At 37.2% G+C, this 27,312-nt stretch overlaps 2 protein-coding genes across 2 annotated transcripts; both read left to right on the forward strand.

The window, feature by feature from the left end:
- Positions 1–480: 480 nt before the first annotated feature.
- LOC146169715 (arginase, hepatic-like) lies at positions 481–14,155 on the forward strand. Its single transcript, XM_083388823.1, has 11 exons — positions 481–567; positions 1,293–1,704; positions 3,876–3,951; positions 5,948–6,063; positions 6,830–6,897; positions 8,934–9,093; positions 9,909–9,946; positions 10,208–10,264; positions 10,856–10,960; positions 11,488–11,564; positions 12,977–14,155. The coding sequence occupies exons 2-11, from the start codon at positions 1,579–1,581 to the stop codon at positions 13,207–13,209; spliced, it is 1,056 nt and encodes a 351-aa protein (XP_083244949.1). The 5' UTR covers positions 481–567; positions 1,293–1,578; the 3' UTR covers positions 13,210–14,155.
- A 3,307-nt stretch (positions 14,156–17,462) lies between these two features.
- On the forward strand, positions 17,463–27,259 carry LOC146169716 (transmembrane protein 120B-A-like). The gene is made up of 10 exons (XM_083382550.1): positions 17,463–17,644; positions 18,026–18,144; positions 18,343–18,441; positions 18,924–18,983; positions 19,103–19,288; positions 20,083–20,148; positions 20,320–20,392; positions 21,160–21,241; positions 22,046–22,110; positions 24,613–27,259. The coding sequence occupies exons 1-10, from the start codon at positions 17,552–17,554 to the stop codon at positions 24,790–24,792; spliced, it is 1,023 nt and encodes a 340-aa protein (XP_083238676.1). The 5' UTR covers positions 17,463–17,551; the 3' UTR covers positions 24,793–27,259.
- Positions 27,260–27,312: the final 53 nt, after the last annotated feature.

Below are 27,312 nucleotides of genomic sequence, written 5' to 3' on the forward strand. Positions count from 1 at the left end.
TGATTAACTGCTGTTCACCACTTTATAAATTCAAAAAAGAGCAACGCTACTGGAAAGGTAAAGAACAACTGGTTCACCCAATGTGATCGTACGACCCATCAAGTGTTACTTAGCCTACTCGGGACTGTTTTACATTCGCGTGGCGTGACTAGTCCCGCTGTCTGTGAATGGCTTCCACATTGCGCAATAGCGTAGGCCTAATTTAGTGACGAGTCAGGGATTAAGTCATTTATTTTGGACGAAGTCGTTACTATGTTACGTCATCTTATGTGGTCAGAAGTGTAGGCAGGTCCGAAAGCAAGCGTATAGCTAATCTAGTGCCTCATTCTATTTTAGATAAACGAGCTATGGATCGAAACGCGCTTTTATTTTGTTTATATTTAACATGGCCTGGTTTTGTGTTACACCCCAAAAAAGAAAAAAAAGAAAGTAAATAAGTTCTTAGGTATGTTTTGCGCTAAGTTTACAGTTATGAGTGACCGTAGGCCTACTATGGGGACGCAAAGGAATAATGCTGGTAAACGAGTACCGCCAATACTACTTTAAGCTGTTGTCTACTAGGATCGGGTAAGCAATCAGAACACAAATTTTTGGCTCAACATTAACGTGATTAAAAATGTTATCAATAACTTTGTTGTGGGGTTGTGGGGTTGGCGCGATAGTTTAAATAAACGAACTGCGTTAGTTTGATTTCTGTGGTCTTATATTAAAATGGATAATAACGCTCTCTAAGTCATCCCAACGAAATCAAAACTGTAATTTTTAGTAAAGAAAAAAAAAAAATTTGTTTGACCATATATATTCCCTGTAGCATTTCAGGTGATGTGAAGGATTGCTACATAATGGGTCGGTAGCCTTTTTAACATGTGTGAGCTATAGTCATGCCATCATTTACACCATTCGGTTTCTGCACCCACCCAATCTATCACAAGCACAACATGTAAAAAAATAATGGAGCACGCCAATTTACTTTTGTAAACTGCTAGATGAGCCCAGCGTTAAGCGGCGTTCAGACCTGTCAGACCAGCACTATAGCTGAGATGATGCTTCATAAATGCTAAGCATTAAGCACAAGCGGGCAACTAGCTGTGGTTAACACAGAAAAGGTTTAGCTGTTATCGATTAGAAATAAGAGAACCGTGACGCAATACAGCAGCTTTGCATTTTTCGTAAAACGTGTTTTGCAGCATTAGAAACAATCTTCTTCTCGTAGCCTAAATTTTGTTCATTGCCCAGCCAAAATTGCAGAACACGACTAAAGGAAAATAGAAATCACAACCAAATTTGTTCAGGTTTTCAGTCATTGGACTGTAAAGTGGGAAGTTTTGTGGGCGTGTCGTGGGCGGGCGATTCGATCTGTGACGAACAGTCCAGCAATCGCGCGACGCTCTCTGCAGCAGTACGTAACGAGGTCGCAATGACTGACTTCGCTTGATAATTTGACACCCTATTCTTTGTAACTGGTTTTTAGAGCTCGCTGCAGTGCTTAGGGTTTTGCCTGGACGCGTTTTAGTAAGGATAACTGAACGCGGACTTTCGGTGCGAGTGTTTAAGGCTGCGTTAACAACTGTGTAATAAATGAACAAATCCGCGTTGCGCTTGCTTTCAAGCAAGGGGCCGCTATTTTTCGGTCTGCGATGCTACTCTAACGGAGCAAAACAGATTCAAGTGGGTGTGCTTGGAGCGCCGATGCATTATGGACAGGTCAGTAATTAGCCTTATTTTAACCTATCGTGCTAATATGCTGTCAACAGGTCTCGTTATCAAGTCGTAACTTAAAGATTTACAATGCGTTGCTTAATGTCTATCTCCTATTATTTACAAAATTCGTTGCATATGACTAAAAGCAGTGCCGGATTAACCATTAGGCTACTAAGGCGATAGCCTTAGACCAGTGGCAATCAAACTTTAAAAAATAATTACGCAACGGTCCTCTAGCAATTTTTTTAATTGCTTACAGCCTCTTAAAAATATGCACAAATAAACACAAAATAACACGTTGTTTTTAATGGTATAAAAGGGACGGGTGCACTTGCTTCTTTGCTATCAGCTCGGCTATGTTTGGTTTTGTTGATACCGTATTTAGTATAGTAAAATCACTTTATTTGAGTGAAGCAATCACGAACAGTTTTAAAACCGCGACCGATTACTGTACAGCCCACAGTGGCAGCGCAGCAAGCTGTGAAAACGTAATTTTCATCACAATGCAATACTATGACGTCACAATCCACAATTCAACTCAAAGCATGCAATCGCGTGAATAAACAACTACTAATCGTAGCTTGTAATGAAGAGCGAAAACACGTTTGAATTACGCTAGCGGCTAGCGTAATGTCACTTTGCGCGTATAGGTCCAGCCTGACTTTCTTTCTTTCGTTTGGCTTTTTTTCTTTTGTCCCACAATTTAGCATGTGTACGGCATAGTTATTATTATTGTGTTTGTTAAGCTTGGCTTGGAAAACTTAAGTTGCCTGAAAATTTTATTGCAAAAAAATTTTCTTCTTCAGAAGCGTCGTGCTGATGTTTTGTTAGGTGCTTCGCGGTCCCAGAAAATTGTCTCGCGGACCCCAAAAGGACCGCGGACCCCAGTTTGAGAACCACTGCCTTAGACCCTGAAAAAATTCGCCTCCTCAATTTTTGTGTAAGGCTGATAGTGATACAGATCTAGCACCGTACTTCTTTCGTACCTTAACGAGTTAGAACGATCTACGTTCGTCGTTCAACAATGTCAGATACACGCCTCTCTGCGCTATCATTTTTAAGTATAGAAAGATGTTGTTAGAGGTTTGAATGTCGATAACATAATTCATACGTTTATTAGCTGTAAAGCTTGGTAAATGTTTTACAGTAAATAATTTTCAATTTTTTAAGTAGCCCAGTGGTTCTTAACCAGGGTTCGATCGAACCCTTGGTGTTCGACGCAACTGTTTCAAGGGTTCGGCGAGAACTTCCTCAGAAACATAAATACTGTTATTTCAAGCTAAATTGGAATCTCTTTTATGTGCCAAGGCAGTGGTCGGCAAATTATGTGCCGCGGCCCAAATGTGGGTCGCAGAGCCATTTTTAGTGGGCCGCTAGTTACTTTTGGATAGATTATTGTTATCATGCAGTTGCGGGCCGCGTGAAAGCCGTAAATTGATTGAACTTTATTTCAAAAGTTGGTGTAGCATAGGATTTTTTAATTGGCTCAGCTTGGATGTATCAAGTGTTCCTGAGAGCCTATCGAAATATATTTTTACCCAACCAACTATACTTAAACGAAAATGTTTTGGCCCTTGCGCGCGTAACCCGAGTTTTATAGTATGTTTTACATTATGACATGGCACTGATTTGGGCATCAAGGCGCCGTGTAATATTTCACCCCAAAATCAAATATCCCGAATCCGCCACTGTTTCGTAGCGGTTTAACGTAGTGGGTCTTCAATAGCTCTGAAAAAAGTACTTCAGGGCGCGACAAAAAAAGTTTTGCCCACCAAGGTGTCATGTAACGTTATAAATTGAAAGTTTGGCCAATCTAACCTATATAAATGCAAGTTTATAATTTAAATGTGCCCAGTTTCAGCTGCTAGGAGGAAGAAACGAATACTGAGCGAAAATTTGGGGTTCGTCGAAAGCTTGCACAATAACATAGGGGTTCGACAGGTTACCAAATGTTAAGAACCACTGTTGTAGCCGGTATGTATTTTTATTACTTTTTTGTAGCTTGGTTTGCAAATTAGGCCCTTCAACAGCCTTAGGCCTACCATACCGTTAATCCCCCTGGCTAGAAGGCTAAGGGTGCAGGCCGGCGAGTACAATACAACACTTTATTTGACCAAGGGCTGTCCAAGCGTTGCTTTTCAAACCAACAATGGAATCTTATTTATCCGTTTCAGCAAAAAGATGGCGTACAGCGAGGCCCGAAAGCCATTCGTGATGCAGGTCTCATCGAAAAAATCTCCAACCACAATGGTGAGGTGTTTGTGGCATCGAATTTCAGTTAGGCTTATCCGCTCAAGGCGTGCAGTCACGGTTCGACCTACTTTACTGAGCCATGGCTGGTTGTCACCCCGTTTGGTACACGAACGTGATGGTTCTAGTTTTCCATAAAGAAATACTAAAAAAGGCCATACGAAAAGATACTTTCAATGCCAAACAAAGTTATATATTAGGTTTGGACGGGTTAAAACAGGGACAAACGAAAGTGATTTTATTCCAAAACGGTCAATACAAAACTTGTTTCATTAATAGTGCGTGCTCCATTTGCCTGTTGAACTATAACATTTACCCTATGCGTGTCACAAGTATACTCGTAGGGATATGTTGCAATACAAGACATAGATACTTACCGATATAATATTATCTAGTTCTTGTTATTCCACGACCAACATGCCTATTGCCTATGTTACTCTGTCACGCTGTTTGTATATAGATAGAATATTGATCTGCTTGCCCTTCTTCAGGTCAACCCAACGACCCACGCGCGTTTAGCTGTTAACGTATCTCTGTGTGAAGCACAAAAAACACTGGAGTGTAACACTGAAGCCACGTGCTTGTACTGTATTCATTCTACAGGCCATCATCGTTGATTTCATTGTGACGTTATTAACGTGCACTTGATTGACCCGGTCGCTGTGTGCATGTTTTTTTTAATTCAGCTTTGGTGGGAGACGGCAACTATTGTATATTAGTACGAAGTTAACGTAGCAGGCTAGGCTATACTTCCTGAGATTGATAGGGAAATATAAGAAACCCTATGTCCCTGTCAAAATACCATAGGGACAGGCGTAGGTTTTGCTGTACATTTTTTATAACGAGAAGATGGGCTTTAAGTCACAACGTTTTCGTCTTGTGTTCTTGTATTAAAAATGGGTCTTAATGAAACGACATTATGCGTCCGCTCGAATAATAATCGCGGTAAGAAAACGTGCACAATCGATCGACGTCGCCAAGTTGAAACAGGTTTCCTCTGTGCCTGAACTTAAACAGACTAATGGGATAAACGTGTTTTAAATTAAACTGCGTTATAATATGGTAGGGGTGGCCAACACGCAGCTCGCGAGCCGCATGCAGCTCATCACCCAGTTATATGCGACTCTTACGTCACTGTTGCACATGATTTTTTTTAAATGTTTCAATTTCTCAGACTGATTGCCTTAAGGCTATTGTAATTTTAGTAACACTTTTTAAACAAGATAAACGCAAAAACTATGCCCAAATAGTTTTGATAAATTTCATTTTATCGAGAAATGTGCATTTTTCCAGCCAATGCGTCGTGTCCTTTTACGTTAAAATTTACTCTATTTAACTAAATAAAGGCACTTTTTTCTCGCTTTATGCGATCGCATTGTGGTAGTGAATAAGAAATGGAGTGACAGGCCATTCATTTCGGTCCATGTGTGTCAAGTATGGCTTTTTGCGGTTAACCAAGTAACAAATCCGGCTCTGGTATCTGATTGGTTGGCCACCTCATGTTGTATGGGAATATTTATGGTGTATGTGATAATCGAAGGTTAAGTTGTGCTGCGCCATGCTTCGCATTGAGTTGGCCTTGATCTTTGAAAAGCTGTATTCAGTTGACTGGTGGTTCTTATCCTTTACCAGCTTGTGTCGCCCACAGCAAAAAAATATTAAAATATAGTTTTTAAAAATAAAGTTAAAAAATATTTTGTTTGCAACCTTTACGGCCAATGTTTCACCTGTTTGGGCAAAGAACTGTGCGTGCATGCCTACAGGGTAAAATCGAACATTGTCGGAGCACCATTAGTGCAGACACCCACAAGTTTCTTCCATTTTATATCATTGTTGCCAAAATATGTAGCTACAACTTTAAATACATATTCTGCTTTAGAAATCGTTTCTAGTTTGCAAAACTCGCGCCCCCTTGGGAACCTCACATGCCCCCCCCCTCCATGGGGGCGCGCCCTCCAGTTCAAGAACCACTGGTTTAAAACGTTGCATTTTCAAGGAATCAAAGTCACCGACTTTGGCGACGTGCGGTTTAGGAAAAGCCAGATTGAAAATGAAAACGACGCCGATCACCCGCTGAACAACATCAACGAGAACGCTGCCATTAACAAGCAGGTACAACCAGCCTCCAGTAACTGCCGTGTCATTGAATTTCATTTTTTAATAAATTTAGGAAAATTATTATTATGAGTGCATCTCTTAAGATTGCTATATTTTAAGTCGATCTGTTGTTAATTTTTTTTCGCAATGTGCTGTTTTCATCCCGAAATTGGTAGAGAATGTAGAGTTTTAAAAGGTATTCATTTTGGATTGTTTGAGTGTGTATGCATTGCCTCTGATAATTATTAGAATTCAGTTTTGTGTGGTGTTATCAACAGACAAGTTTTCGAGTTCTTTTTGTCGCTTAAAAAGTGGAAATGATATAACAAATTAATTATTAATCAGCCTCCTTCAATTAAATTTCTATAACTTGTATCACCTATTCATTGTACGAGCTTTCCTTATTGGCCAAAAAACTAGAAAAGGATTTTCCTCATGACTTAAAGTGGTGTTCGCTGCCAATCTTTTAACGCCCGTACTGAGGCAGAAATCGTTTTTTACGAAAACAACAATCACCCGATGTGTTATGTAAGGTGTACTTTAATAGCAGCATAAAAATATTTAGATTTTGCAAAAAAATATTTTGTTTGCAAGTTTATTCGTTAGTTTGTCAATGGATATAGTAATAGAAAAAAGGCTGTATCCCAATCCCAATAAATTGTGATTTAGCTTAAATGTTTTTTGTTTTGAGAATCTTTCGCCTGCTCGTTTTTGTTTTCCGTTGTTTAAATCCTATCTTTGTTTTCAAATGATAACGAAGGGCACTGATTCTTCGTTTTAGCTCTCAGAATCGGTGTCAACAGTTCTGCGTTCTAACGACATCTGCGTTACACTGGGTGGCGATCACAGGTGAGATTTTCGTTAATAACGGATTAGAACTGATTAAATAAAAAAGTAGGACTTAGGTGTCCATATCACGAGGATACATTTCAACCAGTAAGATAAACAGTCCACAATTAAAAAATAAAAGAGGTTCTGAAGTTTCTAGTGAATCGACAGCAAGGAAAATCATTTTATTTCCCAACCCAATTTCGAGTTGAGTATAAAACTTTCAACTTTTAGTAAACGACAAAGTGCGACATACAGGAAGCAGACCTTTCAGTGGATTGAAGTCTCAGGTCAGGTCATTTGTTAAAAGTACTTTGGGTCGAGCAAAATAAACAGTAACTTAAGTTAATTTAAGTGAAGTCATTAACTTAGCTGTTACAACACGACTTGTAAATATAAGTCAGAAATAAACACCTACGCTAATATTGATGATAGATAATAGTAAACCAATATCAGAATGGATCTGTGGGTAAAATCTGACAGCTGGTATACTGTGTGCGATTGGATATAATGCGACCCAAATGAAATCAACAGGTTGTGGATATTGACCGCCGAGCATTTACCGCGTAATTAATACACGCTATTGCCTTAGTTGCCAATTCAATTTATACGAGCAGCAGATGGCGGAAGGATGTATGAAGGATATATTAGCGCAACAAGCTGTTTTCCACAATTGACCTAAGAGCCAAAGGCTATTTTCTGATGCATTTTAAACCAAATTCTTTGGTACGCTTTTGAAATGCATCGCAACTATGTCCTGTGTTTAATTTTGCAAAGCCGAAGCTTCTTATATTTTATAATCGTTTATTAACTTTATAATAAATTGCAAAGCCAAAAAGGTCGAGTAAATCGACAGCATCTTGATTAAGACGTTTCGATACGAGCTTGTATCATCTTCAGTTAATGTATAATCATTTATAATCTTATGATTTTTTGTTTAACGCGTTTTCTGTGCTCTGGTAGGCAGTAATTTTAACGGTATAGGATAGCGTCGTGCATCTTACCAAAATATCTGACACGAACGTAAAGCCACATTTAACACGTTGTATATGAGTTTTGTGATTAATGCTGGGTCTGACTAAAGCTCTAACCATTATGCCACATTAGCGGTTTGTTCTTCGAGAAATCGCAATACCCTTGACACCACTAGAACAAAGTCCCAAAGGAATTCCAAACTCTAATGCAAACCACATTTTGCGTCGACCGTTTACCGTTTTAACGACGATTTTACTCAGATTCTGGCTTGTTACCAACGCAGCAAAACCGATACTGCAAGTCGATGTATTAGTGCTCAAAAGTTAAGAATAAAAGTGAAAGAAATCCACCCTTTTTTAAGTTTGATTAGAATTAGATTGAGCGAATTCTCTGTTTGACGCTGTTCGATTTCCCTGTCTGAATGAAAACTAATTTTGACCGAGAGACCGGTAAATATTGTTAGACAGACCCGTACTTTTAGTAAACTTGAAAATTAGGAAAAATTTAACCTATACAAGTTACAAACCAAAATCTACAAATTATTTATGTGATAAAGACTGGTGACATTTAGTTTATTAATTGTTACAACCTTTATTTTTATTTTTGCCTTATGTTGAGGTAGGGCAAGGAAAAGTGCACATGGCTATGGCCCCCAAAACTTGTTTTATTTTATTTTAACTACGTAAATGCAATAAATTTTCCAGAGACTGACTAACGTTTCTCGTACGTCTAAGTTAATTTTGTAAAATTTATGTACCCAAAAGTCGTCCTGCACCTTACCGCAAATTTGAAAATGAAAGTTACGTCTTTATAGCTTTTGTATTGAAAGTAACAACCTTAAACTTTAACAAAATAAACTAATTTTGTGGTGTTCTTAAGGTCACTTCTTCATGACGTCGAGTTAAGATGTTACTTTGTGACATCACCTTAGGACATACCTTTATGAAAAAAAATTGCATGTCTCCCTAAACAAAAACCCTGTACCCGCGCCTGTTTATAGGTTTCACAATCACAGGCGTTGTGGCAACCGAAAGCGACACACAAGCAAACCTTTATATAGCTATGCAAACATGTATTCGCAGCATTGCGATCGGCAGCATATCGGGACACGCGGCTGTGCGACCCAACCTGTGTGTTCTGTGGGTTGACGCACACCCCGACCTAAACACACACGAGACCTCGCCCAGTGGAAACATCCACGGCATGCCGCTGCACTTCCTCATGCACGACCTACAACACAAGGTAAACCCGTTTAACAGTTTCAATATGGGTTTTGAAAATTCGTGTGTCTTCTAGGAAGTAGATACGAATTTTAACAGCTTAATATTAGCTGAATATTCCGCAGCTTTTTTTTGGCGCAGGTCTGATTTTCTTCATCGTAACTTGCAAACTAATAAGTTTATTTAATTTTAAACTGTCAATGGACATACGTTAAGCCTGTTAGGCGTAAGGTGATCTAGGTTTGTATTTGCATTATTTTGCGTCGCCAGTAATTGGATAATTTGATGCTGTCGCGTATGAACAACGTGCTGAGACCGACCGGTCACTCAGTTCACTTCGCACTCCCACCTGCTAAAAATGCCATGTTGTATTAGGTCAGTGTTTCGCAACATTTTTCGGCTTGCGGCACCATACAGAAATTATACGTAGTTCGCGGCACCCTTGCTCGCATTTGTGCTGAGTGGTTAAATGTAACCTTACAATAAACGAGGTTGAAACATGACAATGTTGCGAAACACTGTGCAACAAGGTTGAATTTTTTTTTTAATTTTATGCACTTTTATCGTATACAAAAAATTGTATCAAGAAGCTCACCAATAAAGCAAAAATTGAAATTCTAAAGAATTTGAAATATCTCTCGACACCCTTGAGCGTTAAAAGTGTCACCCTAGAGTGCCGCGGCACCCCGGTTTAGAACCACTGTATTAGGTGATCATGCTTTACCCATATGACTGAAATATGATGTTTGTTTTTTAATTAAAAACAAATTTTAAATTGACCAATTTTTTCCAAACTACTCTTGGTCTCCTTTTTTCACAATATAAATGTTTTTGCAGAGACTGAACACGAGTCAGTTCGACTGGTGCAAACCCTGGTGAGTTACTTTATTTTATTTTCTGCTACTCGTAAAACAATGTTTTTATGAGTAAACTAAAGGCCCAGTTTTTAAGACTTAACAACTTGAAAAATATAACATAATATTCGCTAAAATAAAACTTCAAATATGATCTTACGATTTTGCCTCATACTATGGTCAGTTCGATTGGTGCAAATCCAAGGAGTTTTCTTATTTTCTTTTCTGCTAAACATAACATAACGCTTCGATGAGTGATATAAAACGATCACTTGTTTGCAGCATAAGGTCGCCCAGCATTGGCTTTCTCGCCATTCGCGATATCGACCCTGGAGAAATGTAAGTACTTTTGTAAACGTTCTGTTTGCGAATTAGAAAGTTTACACAATATACAGTGCTTTTATTACTTTCTTTACGCTGGCATTTTCATATAGTTTTTCCCGGCATTGTTGAAAACTAAGACCAAAGATATATACTTAACATAAAATTGTTGCTGAGATTCGAACAATTTTGTTGGCAAATTATTTGTTATTTATTACTGACAACCTATGTAAAATGTTACGACTCACTGGCTAACGTCAGAACTCAATTTTAATAAAAAATCCGAACCCCAAAAGACTGTGTTGATCTTATAGCTTCTTTTATTAAAAAAGAAAGCATTCACAGAAAAAATAAAAGATTACTAAGAAAATCCTTGAAACGCTTACTAATTTCGTTAAGCCCTTTCGAAGGCTACGGTTTTCACGTTATTAAATAACGTACTCTTTTTAAAATTAACGTTGTAAGATGGATCAACAATATGAGACAAGTTACATTTAGTTTTACGGCCTGGTCCGAACACTGGACACCACTCGTTGCATTGTGCCTCTATGAAAACACCGCGTCGGTCTGAGGCGAGACAGTGCTGGTTATCGAGATTTTTTTTCACAGCGCGATCATGCGGAGACACAACATCCCGCACTGCAGCATCCGCGAGATCGACCGAAACGGGATCGCCCATTGCATGGAGAAGCTGCTCGACATGATCAATCCTAGGTGGGAGAACTTATTCGATTATTAGGGACCTATTCAGATTTCAGTTGTCGGCGACAATGTTTTTCTTTTTTAAAAAAAAATATGGGCAATAATTAATAATAACAACAAGGATTTTGCGCGATCTGTGTTTTTGGCATGATCAATCCGCGGGACCCAGACTAGTGAAAACAAAACCACAAAGGTGTGCTAGTTTTTAAAGTATCAAAAACAATGCTGTTATTAAACAAATCGCATTATAAACGAAGTGCAGCGTGTAAATCAAAATCTGTAGTAAATGTCAAGAAATAAGCGTTCTAGACCAGGCACACCGTGTTGTTTGGCAATTGTATTTTAGGTATTGCAAGCAGGTCAAAAAACAATATCGTTTTCAGGTGTCCTAACGGACCACCGCGGTTACCCAAGGTCATACTTTAGCGCCCTTTGCAAATTTATCATACGGTTTTTGGGTGTTACTGTTTTATAAACAGGTTCGTTATTAAAGGTATCACAAGGTTCAGGATTTAAAGCTTTAAATGTTTGTTTCACAGTGGTAATCGCCCGATCCACCTCAGTTTCGACATCGACGCGCTCGACCCCTCCATAGCGCCATCCACCGGCACTGCAGGTAAAAAGTCGAACAGGTTTGCTCTTTCCAAAGCACCTTTCTGGGTTTCGGGAAGTACTTGCATAGCCCGACGTGTGTTTAAACTTCTTGGCTTCTAGGCATGGTTGAACTCGACATTTCTGATGCGAAAAATATTGCGTAGTTTAAAAGCAATTGGTTTAATGCAATCTCTATCTTAACTTAATGCGATCCCTATCATGCCCTAGAAAAGAGAGCTTAAAGACGGTAAAATCAAATTGTGATTACAAAGATTTTAAAGAAATCAAACCACTATGTTAAAAATGGAATACTTTAAGTTCACCTTGTCTAACATAACAAATACCACCCCTGACGTAGACACAGCAGTAGTCCATTTTTTTAATAAGGTTCTTTAAGACAGGGTTTACCTTCGTTGTGGCCCAGTTTAAATTATTAAACTTTTGACGGCCCTTTTAAATGGGACAGCGGTAAACATTATCGCTTTGTTTGTTTTTACTCCTCGAAGTATTTTTATGTAATACGCATATTAAAGAACTTTGCTTTGCATTAGTTTAACAATTGCATATCGAAAGTCAGAGAAAACAAAATCAAATAAGAAGTAAAAGTTTGTGTGAAATTGGTGTAGTCCTACAAGGACTAAAAGTGTTGAAATAGTCACGGATCATGAAACACTCAGGATTTACAAGAATTTCTCATGATAAATGAAGTTCCAGTTTTATTAACTGAAATACACATAAATATGGATATAACCGAAATATATTATGTTGTTTAACCAGTAACCACAAACATAAAACCGGGAACACAAAATAAGAACTAAAAACAACAATTTTTAAAGCAGAATAATCTATAATACCGTATAGTCCTTGGCAGAACACCACCCCCTGAGGTACCTGAGCCCTCGAACATCCATGGCAGAATTTTGTCTAAGACTTAAACCTGTCGGCAAGAGTCCTAAATTCATCGGAATAAGGTCTAAATGGTCCGAATGACGACAGAAACGTAATGGAGAGGGTATGGGACAATCGGGGGTCATCGGTCCGGCATCGGCTGTTATGGTGTACTGTAGACGTTTGGGTGCCGCTGTTTTGATACCTGATTGCTTGCCCCTGTTTGGATTAGTGGTGGCTAATGGGTTGGGTTAGAAGTTTGGTTAACGTAAAAATAATTAGGTTAGTTAGTGATGAAGTTAGTGCTGGGGTTTGGGGTTATACATAAAAGGTTGTATAGGCCTTATTCTGGTCATTTAACTGTTAATCCGACGGGTTTAGGACGTTTTCCGGTTTAGGCGTTACTACGACTATACGGTATTACTACAATTTTGCGGTACAAGTCCATTTTTTTTGTCATTTCACGAACTGTGTTTTTCCGACGTTGGTGTTGGTCTAAAGTCGGTCTTAAAGGCTGGAGTCCATAAAACTTCTACCTTTCCACAGTGCCTGGAGGCCTGACCCACCGCGAAGCGATGTACGTTAGCGAGGAGGTGGCAAGGACTGGGTGCCTGAGCGTCATCGACCTGGTCGAGGTGAACCCGGCCCTGGGCAGCGCCGATGACGCCGGCGCGACGTCATCGGCTGCCGTTGACGTCATCACGCACGCGCTCGGCCTTAGCGTGCGCGACACGGACTTTCGGCGCTTCACGAAATGCGGAACGCCGATCGTGCTTTGAAGCGTGATTTCTGCTGCTGGATTCTTTTTGTTGACGAAAATTCAGACTTGTGGAATCGTTTATGGCGCAGAAGGCTGTATATAACTCCTGCTTTTGCATTGGCAACAATTTCCTGACTTTAATAATAGAATGTAGAATGACATCATTTCAAGTGAAAATGAAACAATTTTGGAAATCCTTTTAATTGTGTAAAGCCTAGAGATTTTTACTAGGGCGATTTTTCAACAAAAACTCTTTTGTGGCTGCTGTGTGTTTTAGACTTTTATATTACCAAGGTGCGCAAACACCTTTTTTCTATTTGGCGTGTTTTGTAAAAATATATACGGCGTAAAAATTTATTCAAAGCCCTGCAGATGTTGGACTAGAAATATTTTTTGTGTTGCTTGTGCTCAATCCTTATTGGGCCTCGTTTCAACGAATGTTTCGCTGTTCAGAATTTTTTCTTTTCGCTGTTCAAATATTTGTAATTTTCTTTCCATGCTACAAATTCACATGCCCCACTAATTTTTTTAATTTATTTAGATGTTTTCGTGTTTTCTTGGAATTATGCCTTATATCCCAAATCACTTACTACTTGGTTATATTCACTTAGTACTTGGTTATATTTGCATTATTGACTTTTCGCACTTGGATTTCGCTTTTATGAAAAAAAAAGTTTATTATTGCGTTAGTAGCACTGAATATGTGATAATGGAAATCACCTTGACCCTTGCAATATAATTGTCAATCTTATATCGTGACCAGTAACAACGGAATACTCATCAAAACTAGCAACTGATATATATTTACATATAGGCTATAACTTTTAAGATCTTTTAATGGTGTCTGACCTGATTTGCTAGCTTTGCTAGAGTATTATGCGGTTGCGTCAGACGACAATACTTCGTTTTTTGAAGAATAACTTCAAAAGCAATGGAGCGCTGCAAATTAGTAGTAACAAACTCGCAGAAAAATGGTGTATTTTTTGATACAATGCTATTGAAATTGGATTAATTTTTTTTCCCATTTTTGGAAGTATAGGCCTGCCTCACGTTATTCGCAAGCCAAACAAAATATCGAAAAATACAGTCAGAATCATTTTGTATTAGTTGTGTGTAAGTTTAAAACCTAGCCGACTGCTGGTTTAAGCGAAAATAATTTCAACGTAGCCTATAACTTAAAAACATTGTAAAATCTACACTAAATTATAGAGGTTTGATCCGCACTATAATGTCTGAACATTAGCTACCCTTGATTGGTTTCGTTTGATTCTCGGCGAATAGGCCTACCTCCACGAAAAACTAATAAGTGTTATTAAACCAAGTTCCGAATTATTATATCACATCAACAGTTGCATTTGAGATATGGTTTTGTTCATTCATACCTAGAAATCAAGTCTGAATGATCATTCACGGTACCGGTGCAGCCTACTCAGTGATAAATGTAAGGCGGAACGGTCGGTTACGGTAAAGGAATGCGCCGAAGTAAATTAAGATCCTGCCATCTCCTAATAAGAGTTAAGTTGTATATTTATTCACGACATCGAACGTTCACCTCAGAATTTCTTAGGTTAGGCCTATTTGTTTTAAGCGCCCCATTATGACGTAACTTTGTGACGTCATCTTCGAAATGTGTTCCGATAAGAAGTATGTAGATTGTGTAGGTTGATCGTTCTTTCGCGGTTTCGCCCCGAGTCTATTATAATTATAATGAGGACAATTTATCTGTGTAGCCCAGAGGTTCCCAACGTGGGCGGTACCGCCCCCTTGTGGGCGTTGGAGAGTTACAAGGGGCGTTTTGGGTCTGTTTCTGATTTGGGGGGCGCTGAATGCATATAAGGGGGCGTTACATGAAAGTACTTATGGTAGAATTAATTAAAAAGTTCACATAAAAATAGTAATAAACAGGACTTTAGGTAACTTTTAACCTTAAATGGCAACGTTTGTACTGCGAATTTGTAGTAGTTTTCGGACCATTGTTACGTAATAATTGACTTTCTTATGTAAAGTTGTTGGTTGTTGTTGCGTTTCACAGTTTTATACGCGGCAAAATGTTTGCATATTTAGGGGCCGCCAACTTACGACCCGCCACCTCTTTGAAAACTAGACACGAGTCCATTTTAAATACTTTTTGACTATTTTAACTTAGTACGGGCAAAAATTATTCGCGCTTCGCGCGAATGATCTTTCTACGTCCAGTTTGTTCACTTTTTGTTTACTTGTGCTGTCTTTGGAATAGATTAGCGCTTTTTTACCGTTGCGGACAAACGGAAAACGTATTCAAAAATATTAGACATATATTTTAACATTTTTTTAGCAATGTAATGAATACTAGCACGAAATTTAAAATAAATGTTAGTATACTCAAAACAAAAAAAAATCGCGATCGCTTCGCTCGCCAGGTGCGTCAGGACTTAAACAGCTTAACAAACACTGAATTGCACTATATATTAAGGTTATCGTGTTAAAGTAGCTTTATTACACTTTTCATTAGTAGTGGTGGATGAAAAAAATCGGAGGTCCGCCTGATTCACAGTTGTTCTAACATTCCAATAAAACAATTCTTAGTTCTTTATGAGTTTGATTAGTGCCCGTGACAAGAAGAGGTTGCCGACCCCTGATTAAAAGTCTTGGTGCAGAAAGTTGAGTTTTTCCTGGTAATGACATAACCTGGTGAATTAATGTATCTATAAATTCCTAGTACAGTGAATGTATGTTAGACAACTTAAAATAAGACTGACAGCTTATCGAAACGAATGTGAAGTCAGTATGATGTTAGACAACGATTAGTATGATACTTTACTGTAAAGCAAGATGAGATTGGCGATATGAAATAATATTGAGCCAAAGGGGGCACTAGTGTAAAAAAGGTTGGGAAACACTGGTGTAGCCTATAGTAAAATGTCAACAATACCACAATGTATGAGTGTAAAGCCTTTTTTTCGTTGTAAGAGAGACAAAATTGCCGCAGAATACTAAAAGCAAAATTAATAATTTTATTGCCCTAATTCAGGATTTTCCAAACCGTGGTCCGTGGACCATTGGTGGTCCGCGACGACTGCACAGGTGGTCTGTGGCGATATGACAGGAGAATAACAAGTCACACATATACGTTTTACCGTACGTACCCTTTCAAAGATAATTTACGCAGTTATTCACAACTTATAAATTCAAAAGCTTTTGCTATCCTGTATCTTTAATCTTACTTGTTGCGCCTTCGTTGTGGTCAAAAAGTTGTTTACGAAAAATTATCGTATTACTCGTCTATGACGTAATAATATATTCGTATCGCCTTTTGGATTTCGCGGTTTTGTTGAAATCATTCCAACCGTTTGCTTACGCAAAAAGTAGTAAAACGAAGGTTAGTAAAAAGTTTGTTGTTAAACAGAGATGAGAAACGAAGTGAAGTTATAGGATAATTTAATTGTGTGAGTTTATTGCCATTGCATTTAGTTGTTAAGTTCAGTAACTTAACTTTAAATTTTAGTGTTGGATAATTTTTTTAAAACGAAAAGAAGAGTGCAATGATTTGTCTGTGAAAAAACAGATACACAAATAGTGGTCCGCGGTCCAAAAAAGTTTGGGAAACCCTGCCGGCCTAATATTTATGAATACAGCCTATCAAATCCGGCTCATTGAATAGAGTAGACCATAGTTAAATGGGTATATTTAATCAAGAAGTGATTTCCTGACAAGGCACTGCAAAAAAAACGCAACACGCGGTTTGGTTACGTCATGCAGAACAAGCGTTAAATTCTTAAATAGGGCTGTTCTGATTCTGATATGTACCGGTTACCAGTCAGCTGTTTTCCTCTACGTTTCAGCTGACCTGGCGACTGGGGTCTGAGGCGTAAACTCCTTGATTTTACTACTATCTGATGTTTTGATATTGTCAAGTTACTGGTTTTCGACTCAAGACAAACCATACTTTGATTTATTATGTCTTGACAAAATACGACTGTGAAACTTAGTTGTTTGACACATAGCAGCACAAGACTTTGCAAAACGAACTGCAGAATTTTAAGGCCGCTTCAGTTCATATAACAATAGTAAAAAACATGAATTAGTACTTTTTGTATGAGCAAACATTTGGCCAAGTTCGTGTAATAGCAGATTAATATACAAACTGAGTGATTCTTTACTTAATTTTTCATTTAGAAAATACACAGGTACTTTTATAGCAACCGTTTAATAGAGTAAGCTTTGATTTTTCACATTTAGGCATATATATATATATATATGCTAAAAACATTTGTGCTTTGTTTCAGAAATTAAGCAATATTCCTATAAAATAATATTTAAACAAACAACGTCACAAAGGTTTTTTACATAATTTGCCTAATAGAAGGTTAGACATATTTATAATGGAAGTAGCTGGCCGAGTTGGTGCGGTGGTAGATTTTGCCACTTGTCAAGAAGAATGGGCATCGCTTGGAGTGGATTTCGCCAAGACAGATGTAACTATCTTTGTATATATATTTGTTTCGATATTAGTAATCCCGACATGGCAAATATGGCAGATCTTGACAAGATCTCACAGGTGCACAACAAAAAAATTGGCGTGAATTGGTACAACTAAGGTCAAAATTGCACCCGCTAGTGTAACATATATAGGAAATCGAGGTACATAATTCGATTTGTTCGGTGCAGGTTTAGTCCATGTTCTTTTTTATAGTGGCCGACATGTAAACTAAGTTACTTATAAATAAATAATAAATAATCAGTGAAAAGTTTTGTTCAATTTTGATGGTGTTTATAATGATTATGATACAGAAATACCAAGAGACATGTGCAAAATCTTTTTGTGTAACTTTATCCATATTTTATTCTCTATTTAGGATAAATACAAGGAATATAAGCAAGTGGCCGAAAAGTTTAATTTGCTAAGAAATACTTGCAAATCGCAAACAGATCGACACCTTAAAAAGATTTCCCTCATAAAAGGAGCATTAAGAAGGTAAGCTTTATTGCATTCCTAAATATAAAATTTACTTAACAAAATGTTAATGTGTGTTTATATACATAACAATTAAACAAGATTTAAAATTGATTTATGTTTTTCATTAATTGCCCTTCAGGAGCGACATGTTAGGTTAACATAAAAATTGAGTTTAGTTTTCATGCAAAATAGTTTAAAATTTGGTATTTATTTTAGTATTCCAGAGAATCAAGATAAAAGGGACCTTTTAGAAAAACTTGCTGCCAAAAAGAAGTCCATTGAAGAAATGCAAAAATTTCTACCAAAAGAGAATGGGTGAGCGAAAAAAATCAAGTGATAACATCTTACCTTAACTATGCTAAGCACCATTTTTTTTTCATTTATTTAAACATAGCATTTGCTAATGAGGCTAAAAATGCAAAATGTACATAAGACGTCTGACTGTGTAAAATGAAGCTGGTATTATAAATGCTGTGCAAAATAATATTTGAATAAAAGGCTTTTCATGTATTTGGCTACACACCAGCTGTAATACCACCATTTACAGAAAACCTTGTCAGGGGGTGGTTGTGGTTTTTGTTATCTCCCAAAAGCTTGTGTACATGTAATTAGTTTTTAATTCTTCCGGGTCTATACCTCCCAACAGGAAAAGCCTAAGTTGCTATTAGAGCTCCATTGTTTGTAAAAGGGTATGAAACAAACTTTCTTGTCTTGTCATTTATTCGTTTGCCTTCTGATCTGTTCCCATTTCAATCATTTAAAACTACTCTATAATAAAAATTTAAAATTCTTTAAAGGTTCTATTTGCGTTTGATTGTGGGAAGGGTCAATATGATTCTGGATAGCACCGCTGCAAAGTAAGAGAAAGCCATTTAGTTATTTTTTATTTAAGACAGTTGATAAAATAGTGTTTTAATTTTAATATGACTATTTTACTTGCATATCTAAAGAATTTTTCTTGTTTCTAATGTTTCAGGTTTAAATATAAAGACGAATACGAGAAGTTCAAGTTATACTGCAGCATCACAATGCTCATATTTGCCTTCTTTCTTAATTTCTTCATTTTTCATCGATTCTTTGATGCTCTGTTTTCATTCTTGCTACTGTGGTATTACTGCACACTCACTGTACGAGAAAGCATTTTAATAGTAAATGGTTCACGGTAAGTGGTAGTATATTAATGTTTTTTTTTTGTTTTTTTTCTGCAAATGACACATTTCAGGCTCAATGTGAAAACTGCTAAATTATTATTTTTTTATTAGTAAAAAATGTAGTAAAAACAATTGATCAAGTTCACAAAACAGTGCAAACTTTACACAATACCCCCTGCTGGTTATAATGGAGCTTTGTAGAAAACACCATAAAGCTTAGTTTAAAAAAATTGATTTGTCTGTCCAAAATATGTGACTTTTTAAACAAACTAATTATACCAATGCATGTTGGGAGATTATATAAACTACAAATATGTTGTCAATCATAGCTTATTGCTCTTCTAATGACCAGGTTCTATATTAATATATCTAGCTATTAAAAATTAATATATATGCATGAAGCAATAAGTACAAATTACAAAAGAAGTTAGCATACTTAAAATAACTTTAACTGCCCCCGAGGGACCACCCAAATTATCTCTTCGAATTGAATGCTATTTATATATTTGTTTTTGCAAAACTGGTGTGCTAGAGTTGTTATTGAGTCCAGCCCTTGACATACCAAATGGTACCAAAGTGCTACTTCATACTCTCACGACACACAGCAATGTTCATAACCATAGTAATCGCTAAGGAAGTTGGTCCATTAGGCCGGCGACCGTATGCAAGGTACTGCAATGCAGTGACTCGCCTAGTATGATTGACATTAACATGGTAAAATGTAAAATTGGCTTTACGCATCACGCAAAGGCCTGTTTTTTTATTTTCATCTTTTTGTAGCTAATTGTTGTTTTCCGACTTTCAGAATTAAAGGCTGGTGGGTTATGCACCATTATGTGTCGGTGGCCCTTAGCGGAACAAACGTGATTTGGTAAGAAAATCTCTTACTATTAGCTATTTGATTGACAGATTGGTAGATTCACATTAAGTCGCGCCATCCCTATGTGGTAGTAAACCGTCCTTATGGCGTTTTGTAGTTTCGAATAAAAACAAAAATAAGTAATATGCGTATTACGTAACAATGTCTCTTTGTGATTTTTAGGCCAGACGACGAAGCGTACCACAAGTTTCGCCCGGTGTTCATGGCCTTTTCCATTTACCAAAGTTTGGTGCAGGTAACAACCAGCTTTTACGACTGTACGTGAAAGCTTTTGCGCATAAGCTTGCCCCTTCAATCTGTCGTTGTTTGTGCATCGAGGTCTGCAATGCCGATGTTGACCGTAATCAATGACACGGCCTTACTTGTAAACCCGTTTGGTTCAACGACGTATTAAATCAATTGTGTCGCCTTATGCGTGCTTCTTGATGCTTTTTTTAAATGTACAATGCTCGTAAATGCAGCAATTGGCGCCTACGGCCTAGAGGTTGATCATAGAAATAAACCTGCAAACTCTGGCAACCCCAGGCCATGTTTGTTTTTTAACGGCCGTGTACGAAATAATATTTGTTATCATCAACGTCGTGTAACCGTTCGCATACGTTGTGCTATGACGTCATGCATCAACAATTTTGTCAAGCCGTTAACTATGTAATAATAATTACTATTTCTTTGTACTATTATCATGATGGATAAAACTAATTCTATAAATTTATTTTTACAATTATAAAACGATTAAAAAGTCAAAACTATCAAAATGACTGCACTGGTAATTCTAGTGCTCAATCATATCCAATATTAAAATAACTATAAATACGAAAAATGCCTATGATTTTTGTCGTGTGGCTATGTGATTAGCCAAGGCGATATAAATAGTGAAACAACATTCAAAAATTATCCCTCTTTGTTAAAACAAGGCTTCTTACGCTGGCCGCAATTGATTAATTAATTATTAAAGCTTGTTTTCCCATCGTCACCGCCCGCTAAAACCGCTTGTTTGAACAGCTAATGCAGTACTACTACCAAAGCGGTTGTCTGTACAGACTTCGTGCGCTGGGCGAACGAGACGACATGGACATCACAGTTGGTAAGTCAGCATTAATTTGTAAGCAGCAAAGTAGCTTCCTCTTTACAAGGCCAACTGGGTTTGCGCCGAAAACCGGTGTGATCAGGTTTGACGAACGGCGACCTTTGGACCTCGTCGCACTCCCTTTGTGTTGCGCGTGCGAATGACAGAAAATGCCAGGTAAGCCGCCGTTAACCCGAAACGGTCTTTTTCACAATGGCACGTTCCCGCTGGCTGTTTCCCCTGAAAAGCGTTAGGTCTTTACGGATAACACCTAGTCACCGTGAATGCTCAAAAGGGTGGTTTAAGTGTACTAGTGTGCTTTCCTCGTGTCTTCTGCGTGAAAAGGTTTCCAGACACAGTTTGTTGCATCCGTGCTAATCGCGTGTTTACTGTCCGCATTCCAATGGATCAAGTTGTTGGCACTGCCATTCCTGAATGTCTTGATTATGCGTGCGCTCGGAAATTATTAGTCTATGTCAGGATTTCTAGATGACATGCTCTGTTAGTTATCCATTTTTTTAACAGCTGACTGGTATATCGCGCAAATTTAAATTTTGTAAGTCGTTAGGAGTTTGATGCAACATTGTAACGACAACAAATGTCATGAAACGTGTGTTATTAACTTTGCCTGAACTAATTTATATTTACATTTTTTATTTCCGTAAAAGTTTATAATTTAAAAAAGTTTAGCTCTTTAAAAAAAAATTCCCTCTTACCATATCTGCCCTAGTTTATTACTTTTTAAGGAAATTCACTCATTTCGAGTTTAAACAAACACCACCTTTAATCGTTTGTGGTCATTTTGTACTTTTGTGTTTTCAGAGGGATTCCAGTCATGGATGTGGCGAGGTCTTCAATTTCTTCTTCCATTTCTCTTTTTCGGTCATGTAAGTTGCCATATTTCCAGTAGGTGTATAAATTAAGGCAAACACGCGTTTTTTCGTGGCAATTCTATTTTTGCGTGAACTGTCACCGATTATATACGCTATTTTCAATTGTTATATACAAATCATGCTTAATTTTTTCATATAAACTAACGTAGTGGTTAATTATTCCGAGTTTGAATCACGGAAAACATCGTAAACAAACCAACAAAAGTGCCGAATTGATACAAATAAGAATCTTTTTAAAATGTTTTCAACTTACAAATATACGACCGTCATATATTTAAGGATGAATTAATTTTTGCTAACGCGGCGCTTAACAAATGTCATCGTCACACAGTTATGGTGCGTCACAGCAATTGATGATCTAACGCAAAAACAACCTCGCGAATTATTGTCACGAATTGACGTTGCTGTGTGCGTATGGGTTTTGACGAAATCTAACTTAACTTTTCATAGCAAACGATGCACTTCAGTTGCATGAAATGTAAAACCTATACTCGCAAATCCTAGTATTTCACGAAAATTAAATAATAAGACTTTGATTTTAATCCTCTATTTAAATAGGCTGTTCCCGACCCGGGGACAGTGACATCCTGGGATGCTATTTTTCATGCCTAAGGGTTCCGAAAGACATTTAGGAATCTTCTTGAGTCTGATTTTTTCTCTATTGCTAATCCTCGTGATAAATCTTTGTGAATAATTGGGAGTGCAGTAAATCAAATATTATTTTTCGACTTTGCATAGAATTGTTCCAGTTTAGTTAGAATCATTGCAGTATACCACTTTATAGAAACATTATAGTAAACCACTAACGAAATTTCTTGGAGTGGTGCCTCATTTTTTAATATTTCTGTGGGGTGCCGTTAGCCATAAAAGTTGGTTTGGAGTTGGGACCAACTATAGAAGTCTTGTTTCATTAATATCGAACAGTAAGAAACGTAAACCCTCACGTTCGTTTGTTGCGCGAAGGTTCCCAAATTTTTATGATTCGGGTTTGACAAATGCGAATAGCCACCGCTTTACCGCTTTAGCTCTGGTCATGTTATCGCAGTGTGTTTTGAATTAACTTGAAAATGGCGTCTATGCTGTTAAATTAGGACAGTAGCTCACTTCGCTTGATCCGTTCGTAAGTGACACTATTGAATGACTGTTTTAACTGGAAAACCCCACTAAAGATTTTCAACGCAAAGAGACAACAAAATTGATGGTCTAACGCAGTTTTTATTGGTTTGGATTTGGTGACCGGTAGTTATTTTAAGATAGGCTATTGTTTTAACTAAGTTGTAACTGCTACAAAGTAGGCTATGTTTTCAAACACTGTTGGGAAAAAATCGACAGACCGTTAGGGTCTCGCAAATACCGTAAAAACACTGGTTAAGAACAAAAATACAAATATAATTAATAATTAGGATATTTTAAGATACGGCTACTGTTGTAATACAACTAATCCTTAATTGAACACAAATAATGCTTGAGATACACTATGCACGGATCTGTAATGTTGCTTGATAATAAATTGCAAAGCCAAAAAGGTCGAGTTGATCGACATCATCTTGATTAAGACGTTTCGATGCGAGCTTGTATCATCTTCAGTTAATGTCATCAATGTCATTAGTCATTAACTGAAGATGATGCAAGCTCTTATCGAAAAGTCTTAATCAAGATGATGCCGATCTACTCGACCTTTTTGGCTTTGCAATTTATTATCAATGCTTGAGATATTTTAAGAAACTTAGTACCAGCTTTTACAAAGCAGGGTATGTTTTAAAACACCATTAGGAATTTTGATAGACCGTTATATAGGGTCTCGTAAACTACCGTAAACCAGACTTGGACAACTAGATAATTCTAGTTTTCTAATTAAATTAGCGCAAAATTCAGATAATTCTAATTCCAATCTAACTTGTGAATTGCTTGTTTGCTCTCAGTTCTATTCTAATTCGGATTTTACCAAAAATGCTACTTTGTCCAACGGCATTTTTAGTCTCTCAGTTAAAACTCTTTGATTTGAACGATTTGGATGTAATTTTCACAGTCCAAAAAGCATAAAAAGGCATAAAATTAGCACACACATATTTACTATTTACGTTCTTCTAAAAATAAATTGTGATTAAATTAAATTGATTGTAAATAATTAAATGTGATTCTAGTTCAAATTCTAGTTGAAATTTGATTTTTTAGGAATTCGGTAATACTAATTCTAATCTAATTTCAGAAAGCTTAAAACGATCTAATTCTAATCTAATTTGGAAAAAACTAAAATGCTCTAATTTTAATTCTAATCCAATTTTAAAAAGCTAAAATAAATCTAGTTGCCCAAGTCTGCCGTAAACAACACCGGGTAAAAACAAAGACACGAAAAATGCTTTACATAAACGACACAGAATCGCGCACTATACACGAAAAACGCCCCAACGACTAATTCTTCAAAAAACGACACACGAGCGCACTTTGTATATCAAATCTCACATGTCGCTACACGAACTTTTCTTCCATCGTCAGATCTGGCAGCTGTACAACGCCTACACCTTGATGACGATCGCCGTCTCAATGAACTTCGTGGAGTGGCAGGTACCCGTCATCTCCTTCCTCTTTTTCGTGCTTTTCTGTGGCAACTTCTTTACCACCATCGGCGTCGTGCTGCAGAAGCAAAGGAAGATATCTACGCGAAAGCGGGACTAAAAGTTGCAAGTCGAACGGTTACCGGGTGTTTTTTGTCGATCGTTTTTACTGCGTGTTTTTTTCGCGCACACCGCGAAGACGATTTTCGCCACTTTGCTAAGCGCGTTTGTATCTTTGTTAAGAACGCAGAGATTTGATGCCTTCGTTAACCAGTTTTTACTACCTAATTTTTTACGCAATTATTACGTAAGTCAATTTTAAAATTGCTCTTCCGGCAAAATGTTATTCATTTATTAATAACAGGAAGAACACTTCTACAATTCAAACAATGCCTAGCAGCAACAGTATATTCAATTACGTATGTCTTAATTTTTATAGAAAGCTTTGTTCTTTTAGTTGTCAACAATAGTATTGTGCAGTCTACTACCCCGATAAGAAATAACGGCCTCTCGTCTTAATTAAGGCAATGATATTTTTTAATTACCTCTTGCATATTTATTAACAGCGGGCAATGCAATTCTACAAAGAAGACGTCATGCACTTTAAGACGATTCTTGCCCCACACGTCTTTACGCTGTTGATCATAAAGTATTTATTTGCTTTTTGATAATATTTACATATATTTATAAATTACCTTGTTGTGTTATGTGTATCCATACAACTATCAGGGTTCGGACTGTTCTGTAAAGCTGAGGTTCCTATTTTTACTTGGATTCGCTGGTAAAATCTTTTGAACAAACGATTCAAGTTTTATTTTAGGTTATTATAAATACATGAGCGTTAAAAGTAAAAAAAATAATAAATAAAATTAAAACGTTAAAACGACAAGTGCTAAAACATTGTTCTTTAATCTTTTGCCTGGTGAACTCCTTTTTTGCTTGAAATAACGGCTAACCTAAACCCATCAGTTTTCACGCAAAAACGCAAATTTAAACTTCTTATCCATACATTCTGTACAATTATGTAAAAGGTGCCAGCTAACAAAATTTATCAGTCCCCCCAAAAAATTGTACGACTTCTGGGAACTTCTTCACAGAACTAGTTGGAGAACTACTGTTAAAAAAAAAGCGTTTTGCAACTAGAAAGTTACTTCTGCAATTTTTCAATCCTCGCGTTGCTTAGAACTAGAACATTACGAGTCCTGTCAGGATCTGGCTGTGTGAAGTTTATCTACCCTTTTCTGGCCTGATATTTTCACCAAATTTAGTAAAAAAAACGTGACCTTGGTTGCTTGTCCCACTGTACACACTGAAAATTGTCTTCCGACGAATCTCTCGTTTTTCTCGATTTTCAAGTGATTATCATTGCTTTAAATACGAACTTTTTCATTCTATAGCAGCTTTTTTACCCTTGATACAAATCCTTTTCCACAGTGTGTTGCAACTAAAAACAGTATGTTCACGTAACTTTGTTTATATATATATATATATATATATATATATTATAGATATAAGAAACTATGTAAGAAAGAACTATAAAGTAACTTGCCATCAGAGCGAATTGCGATCTACTGACTTTAACATAAAAATATTTTTAAATCACGCCTTCGTTGTTTTTACCGCAGTAATGACGAGAATTTGGTATGATTTTAGTCAGCTGTACTTTTTCCCGAAACATCAGTGTTCTAATAAACACTGAATTTGAATATTATATAGCTTAACGAGGTTTTAATAAAGCCGGGCGCATAAAGAAAGTAAAGTAAAAAAATAAAAATATTTTATGACCTAATATTTGTTTTATTTCTGTTTACGATGAGCCATGTTCGTCCAATAGTCCAGCCCTAGTTCGATACTCTATTTACTTGTGAATCGAGTTTGCTTAAATATCAAGGACCTTATTTTGCTTTCAATGGCCATAACTTTTTGTTAAACCCAGATCTCTTTTATTTCAGTGTTTTCGATTTCACAGCTCTTTGATTGTATCCATTTACAATTTGTGTTTGCTGCATAATATGTCATGTTCTTATCGATCACACACCATCCCGCTTCAGTGTAATCTAAGTTTTTAATTCCACCAAAAAATTGCAATATTTTAGGACTAACCACCTTTAAATAAAGACAATGCGAAAAACATGTTATTTTTCCTTCGTATTATAGATTTTGTTGTAATATATTTTTTTGATCAAAAGTGGCCATTGCAATACAAACAAACGTGTCCACTGTTCACGGTCATAAATACACCGGAAGCCATCGCATACTAACCGAATATGTCCGTCAATGATGCAAGCAAGGTAGGCTAGAAAAACAACTCGCCTGCTGTGAGGTTCGAACTCACGGCCTCCGGTCATCCCCGGGACCGTCGCTCCACCTACACAGGGCTCGAGGGGAGCGTGTTGAGAATCAACCATGACGCCAATGCGTGCTACATTCTGTTAGCACAGGTAACTTCCTTGAAGGGATCTACTTTCTACAGTACCACAGCATTTAATGAAACACATGCCAGTTGTCTTTCTAGCCTGCCTTGCTTTAATTTAATTATTATTGATCGACAGAATTCGTTGTCTGCGAAGGCTTCCGGTTAACTATGATAAGCCGTTATCGTTGGTCAAACAGCGACTTAAGAACGGCTCCATCACGGTCA

This window comes from Ascidiella aspersa, chromosome 1 (assembly GCF_963924565.1).
Source record: "Ascidiella aspersa chromosome 1, kaAscAspe10.2, whole genome shotgun sequence".
In the NCBI taxonomy this organism is placed as follows: domain Eukaryota; kingdom Metazoa; phylum Chordata; class Ascidiacea; order Phlebobranchia; family Ascidiidae; genus Ascidiella; species Ascidiella aspersa.

Bases quoted from the DNA above. Each gene is read 5' to 3' on its own strand.
- LOC146169715 (XM_083388823.1), top strand. From the start codon at position 1,579: ATGAACAAATCCGCGTTGCGCTTGCTTTCAAGCAAGGGGCCGCTATTT. The intron at 1,705-3,875 runs GTCAGTAATTAG...TATCCGTTTCAG, and splicing joins CGCCGATGCATTATGGACAG to CAAAAAGATGGCGTACAGCG. The intron at 6,898-8,933 runs GTGAGATTTTCG...ATGTATTCGCAG, and splicing joins ACACTGGGTGGCGATCACAG to CATTGCGATCGGCAGCATAT.
- LOC146169716 (XM_083382550.1), top strand. From the start codon at position 17,552: ATGGAAGTAGCTGGCCGAGTTGGTGCGGTGGTAGATTTTGCCACTTGT. The intron at 18,442-18,923 runs GTGAGCGAAAAA...AATTCTTTAAAG, and splicing joins TTTCTACCAAAAGAGAATGG to GTTCTATTTGCGTTTGATTG. The intron at 20,393-21,159 runs GTAACAACCAGC...TTGTTTGAACAG, and splicing joins TTTACCAAAGTTTGGTGCAG to CTAATGCAGTACTACTACCA.